The sequence below is a fragment of the Dipodomys merriami genome, unplaced genomic scaffold (assembly GCF_024711535.1).
Source record: "Dipodomys merriami isolate MVZ:Mamm:240054 unplaced genomic scaffold, mDipMer1.0.p SCAF_6, whole genome shotgun sequence".
Classification (NCBI taxonomy): Eukaryota; Metazoa; Chordata; class Mammalia; order Rodentia; family Heteromyidae; genus Dipodomys; species Dipodomys merriami.
Genome location: NW_027206179.1, coordinates 9,173,380 through 9,179,636, shown reverse-complemented (window position 1 = coordinate 9,179,636; position 6,257 = coordinate 9,173,380). Strand labels below are relative to the sequence as shown.

The 6,257-nt window shown below is 43.6% G+C and overlaps 1 protein-coding gene across 1 annotated transcript in view; it reads right to left on the bottom strand.

Annotated features, from left to right (window-relative positions):
* Window positions 1-5,094: 5,094 nt before the first annotated feature.
* The window catches only part of LOC138814265 (vomeronasal type-2 receptor 116-like), a 48,064-nt gene continuing 46,901 nt past the window's right edge, over window positions 5,095-6,257 (bottom strand). Inside the window, exon 14 of the mRNA XM_070003270.1 lies at window positions 5,095-5,246. Coding sequence (XP_069859371.1) covers window positions 5,095-5,246 — 152 coding nt within the window. The remainder of the gene's footprint in view (window positions 5,247-6,257) is intronic.

Sequence of the window (6,257 nt, the reverse complement as noted above, 5' to 3'; positions counted from 1 at the left end):
GTTCACATTTTCTTGTGGTGTTTCAGACCATCCACAATGCGGTGAGGTCTATCTGCATGTGTCTGTGGCCAGCTGGGTTGTGGATTTCCTTTCTTGGTCTTTGAGTTCATGGTGAAGGTAAAGTGGAAAGTCCAAGTGCATGCTGTCTCTGCTGCCATCACAGTATGTCATGGCTCCCCCAGCCACCATCTTTGCCACTGCTGACACCGGCAGGTACTTAAATATGTCTTGGTATGCAGACTGCTTATAATTTTCTTCTTTTGTATTAATCCCTGTGTAATTGCAGCTTACATCATGTAACCATCCAGACTCTAAAACTCTGCTCTTCAGAGAGAGTTCTGTTGGTCCCCTGTTACTTTTCCACCATCTTCTGGAACTCCTTCCATTCCTAGAATTTTAAAGACAATGTGGAGATAGGGAGAGATTGAACCGAATAGCCTCAAGAATATTGTAGAATGAAAATATATGAATAGACTATTGAACCAAACATACTCCATGAGCACTTTAAAATTTAGAACATTGAAGTAGCCGGGCGCTGGTGGCTCACGCCTGTAATCCTAGCTACTCACGAGGCTGAGATCTGAGGATCGCTGTTCAAAGCCAGCCCGGGCAGGAGAGACCGTGAGACTCCTATCTCCAATAAACCACCAGAAAACCGGAAGTGGCACTGCAGCTCAAGTGGTAGAGCGCTCACCTTGAGCTGAAGAGCTGAGGGACAGTGCCCAGGCCCAGAGTTCAAGCCCCACGGCCGACAAAAAAAAAAAATTAGAACATTGATAAGGGGGAAATATCTTAGAGAACTAAGCAATATAATGATAGAAGGGCAGAACTTTACATATTTAGGAAAGCAATTAGAGAAGACACAAAAAAAGGGGTAATATATTAATCAAAAAGGGTAGTATTAAATGCAGACTAAGGCTAATATTGCAGTACAAATTAAGATTTTTCTCATGGGAAGAGCAACCTGTGTCCAGAGCAGCAAGGATCAGCAATATGAAATCACAGCAACCAGATGCAGAAAACTTTCACAATATCAGGACCCCAACCAGCACACAGCGACACAGGTTAAGGTGTGACCACAGTATCCAGATGCAGAAAAAGTTCATGGTGCTAGGAATTTGACCAGCACACCCAAGGACACAGATCAAGTAGATGAGAGTCCAGCATCCAGGGGCAGGATACTTTCATGTGCAGCCGGTCAGCCCAGTACGATCATGCGGAACTGTGAATACCCACGTGAGGACCAGTCACATGAGAGGCCTGCACTGCTAATGACCCAGAGTGCTAGGCCCAGACCTCTCCCTCCCAGGACACCATACTCGAAGAGGATAAAGAGGCCAGAAACCATCTTCATCCCTCTCATTTGTCTGCTTCCAGCAAGAGACCACTGGAACTAATACTGGTTCAGAAATAAGACCAAACACCTTATGTAATCCTGGCTGCCTGTGGAAACCTGATTTGCTAAAAAGGCAGCGGAGGCAATTTCCCTCTCACCTGTTGGGAGCATGCCCCTTCCAAAGCTCACGATCACCCCTGAGGTCTGAATTTAGACTCCCTCAGACCTTACTTCAAGCCACCCAGATATCCCACCAGTCTGAGAAGAGCTTGCCAGCCTGGGGGCCAAGCACGTGCTAGTGCACCAGCATGAGTTAGCCCAGGGCTATGCACGGGCCACTTGCCAGGCTTAGGCCAGGGCGGGACTAAGCACTTACTGCCAACCAGGTGCAAGCCAGCCAGCCCAGGGCCAAGAGCCTGCCAGTCCGATGCCTCACACCCACTCTCCGAAGGAAGTAGAAACCAACCCGGGGTCAGGAAGATGTCAGCCTAGGATACAAGTGAAAACAATTTCCTGAACCAGAATGTGGGAGCCCGCACCCTACAAGACCCACATCTGTCTCAATCCAAGACTTTGTGTGGGAACAATTTCCTGTGAAAGCAAAGTCGAAACAAGTGCCCTCCCTCCTACATCTCAAATGAGATCTGAGTGCTGGAACGCTGCTACTGGCCCCTCTGGAAATAATGTGATCCATGACTAGGGCCATAATGAGTTGCCATCTCCCTCCTCCCCTTCCCAGTATGACTAGCAGGAATTTACTTATCTGAGACACAAACGGCCAAGACAGTGGTCTACTGTGTGCCACAAACCGTGAACAAGACACGGGGCTTAAATGTAGGCCAGAAATTCAGTCCTTTCGCACATTCCATCATAGGAATGATTACAGGTGTGCACTAGTATTGACACTAACATCTGTACAGGACTGCACTGGAGATCTGATTCTCTCAAGCTCCACCACTTACAGAGCTGAGAGGACAGACATCTGCTATCCACACAGCAAGAAATCCCATAAACTGTTTTTTTAATTGTCAAGGTGATATACGGAGGGAATTCAGTTACACACGTAAGGTAATGCTTCCCATTTTCTGGTTCTTATCCAGTTTCTTACTTCAAAGCTTTACTTTTCATCATAGAAGTCTATTATGTCTTTTATTAGATTTTGGATCCGAGTTTTATTTACTGTTTGTAAAGCCATCATTTGAAGTTAATATGACATCAATTGTGTGTTTGTTCAGTTTAGTTTATCTTAATGGAGTAAAAATTCAATTGGGCCAAACAGACAAAAAGAAGTTATTTTACCAACTTTAAGTAGATTGACCTTTAAATTTAGTTTGTGTATTACTTTAAATTTTCTAGTGTATATGACAAAATGGATTTCTTTATGATATGGGCACATGAAGTTTTTGATCTGATGTGCTCATATCCATTACTGTTTATTTATTTCCTTTAAAAATTTAAATTATCTTAATGCCCTACAGTGTTTTATTTTCATTCATGCATGTGAAATCCCTAATGTTTTAATAGAATATATCTAAGCCCTTGAAAGCAACAAAAATTAGATAATTTTTTTCATATAGCATTTGATTGTTAATACCACATACACACACACATACACACACACACACACACACACACACACACACACACACACACACACACACACACACACACACACCACACCACACCAAGATAGGCAAAACATAATTTAGGAGCCAAATCCAGCCTACTTTTCATTAATAAAGTTTTATTGTAACACAAAAGAAAAGTAACTTCATATTGCTACATTTTCCTTGTTCCATTCTTCATGTTTCTGTCCTTTTTTTACTCTATAAGCTTCTTTTTTATGTGCCATTAGCTTTCTCCAGTCCTGCCATCCATACACTCTTGCTTGAGCACATTAATCCATCCATGTATACATTCTCTTTAGTCCTTCATTTAAGAAGACAGAGAGGATGATGCAACTTTACTGAAATCAACTAGTAAGAAATGAGCAGGTTCAAAATATTAGGCAAAAGCACTAAAATCAAATATTCTCCCAACCATTTCATTTCACACCATGAGGATTCAGTATTTTACACATTAATATAGCCTCAATTTGCTTAACATCATCTTATGTGGACATATGTACATAGCTTTAGACCTTTTCTGCTTGTCCTAGACATATACTAGTTATTGCAAATAAGGAAAACCATGGGACCTATGTTTCTGAGGGTCTGGCTTACTTCACTTAATATAATTTTTACAAATCTTTCCATTTCCTAACAAATGGGACAATGTCATTTTTTCTTATAGAGGCATAGAATTCCATTGTGTGTGTGTGTGTATGTGTACATACATATATATGTGTGTATACATATGTCACATTTTCTTGATCCATTCATCTACTGAGGGGCATCTGGGTTGGTTCCATATCTCAGCTATGGTAAATAATGCTGTGATAAACATAGTTGTGCTGGTAGATTTAGTGTACCCTTGTTTGTGATCATCTAAGTATATCCCCAAATGTGGGATTGCTATGACCATATAAGATGATGATAAGTGAAATGAACCCCAAGATAGAGACACAAATGGTTTTTCCTTTCTTCCTATTGTTTTTAACATATTTCTAATGTACTATTTGAATTTTTTGTTTCTTTGGTATGTTCCTCCCCCATGGTATAACCCCTGTTTTCACCGTATTTGATTTTGGTGCTATGCATCTTGCATATACACTTTTCTAATTTGGGGAGGGAAAGGGATAAAACAAAATGCTTTTGTTGGGGGAGGGTGCCTGCTATCCATAGTCCCACTCTCAGGCCTGGTGAGAGGGAGTTCTGGGGGTTTCAGGTTTGTAGACTGTTAACATAGGCCTGGAGCTCTGTACCCAGTTTTCCCAGGTAGTCACAAGCTCCTTAGGAACTAAGCTTATGTCACTGTTTTGTTCTGGTACGATCCCTCCCTTTTGGAAGGGGGCTGGGGTCAGAGAGCATTGGGATCCCACAGGGATTGCCACCCAGGGAGTGGACTCAGTTGGGTTACTCATGAGGTCTGAAGCTGGTGCTTGCTGGACCGGAGAGCCTGTGCTCTGGCGGGTAGGATGGAGTTGGCAGGTTCTCAGTCAGAAGGTCTGGGTGTTGGCAGGTACAGGTGTGGGGGGGTGGCTCTGCTGATGCTGAAGGGTCTCCTCTGTGGTGGCATGGGGAGTCTTGGTGCTGAGGTCCCAGGTGGAGGTTGGTGCAGCAGGCTGATGTGGGCTGCAGGAGTACATGCTGGTTTGCAGCAGAGGCAGAGGGAGGTGGCAGGCCGGCAGCCAGGGCAGCCTTGGTGCTGTCTGCCTGCAGCTGCTAGGTGTTTCTGTGGAGATGCCTATAGAATCTTGGTGGTGCTGAGGCTGTGAGAGCCAGGGTGGCAGCAGGGAGGGAGCCGGTCCCAGCAGAGTGCCAAGTCTTCAGGGGAGTTGGCCCAAAGAGCTTAGAGCAATGGATTGATTGGCTGTGGCTATGGTTTCCTGGGAACCTTGTGTGGGGTTGGCAGGGGCCCAAGGGAATCCTGTCAGCACTACAGTCTTGGGCTGAGTTTGGGGACTTACACAGTGGTGCGAATTTCTGGCGATTGTAATGGCAGTATTGCTGAGTTCACTCCTTTCCCATAGCCGCCCCAGGGGAGGAGGTGGGTTGAGGTGGGGGATTCACTTGCTTGGAGGTCTTCAGCAGATTCCCTCTTAACTTTCTGTGGGTCTAGTGTTGAGCACTTTCTTCAGTTTTTGGGTGCTCCTCTGCTTAAAGTCTGCAGACAGTCCCAGAGCAGGTTGGAGGGGTTGGGGGTGGAGGGGGGCGGGGGTCAGGGGGAGCCTCCTGGTGCAGCTGCTCTGCAGGGGTCCCATTCACTGTTTCTCTTTTCTCTTTCCTTATTTGCCTGCCAGGATAGTCCTCTTGTAGTAGAAAAAGTGTTTAGGAGTTTAGAGTTTGATTGGCATGGATCTCTTGAGGTAAAGTGTGGCTGTGCCCCTAGATCTTCTTTTGGTCCAAGACACATAGTGGGGGCTACCTGTAAGAGCATTGTCATGATGCTGGAAGGGATGTGGTCAAAGGGAACGCTACTGCATTGTTGGTGGGAGTGTAAACTTGTTCAAACGCTCTGGAAAGCAGTATGGAGTTTCCTCAAAAGACTCCACATAGAGCTCTTTTATGACCTAGCAATCCCACTTTTGGGAATTTAACCAATTGATCAAAAACAAGGTCATATCAAAGCTACCAGCACAACCATGTTTATAGTAGCAGCATTATTTACCATTGCTAAGATATGAAACCAACCCAGTTACCTCTCAGTAAATTCATGGATCAAGAAAATGTGAAATATATATATATATACATGCATATGTACATATGTATATATATATATATATATATATATCAATAATGGAATTCTATGCCTCTGTGAGAAAAAGATGACTGCCTCTTTCGTTAGGAAATGGAAAGAGTTGGAAAAAATTATATTAACTGAAGTAAGCCAGGTGCAAAGAAACATAGGTCCCATGGTTTCCCTTGTTTGCATTGACTAGTACATGTCCAGGACAAGCAGAGAATGTCAAAGGCTATGTATATATGAGCACATGAGATAATGCTAAGCCAAGTGTACCCCAGGATAGGGACACAAGAGGTTTTTTATTATTTATTTTTCTTTCTTGCTTGCTAGTGTTTTTAATGTACTTACAATACACTATGTGATTCTTTTGTTTGTATTGTATGTTCTTCCCCCATGGTATAAGCCCTATTTTCACTGGATTTGATACTGGTGTTCTGCACCTTGCATATACATATATGTAATTTGGGGAGGGGAATGGATATTGCAGAATGCTTAATTGGGGATGCAGGCTGACCTATTGTGATAACGAGATGTACAGGACCCTATATTGAAAATGAACGTTACAATGTTGGGGTGG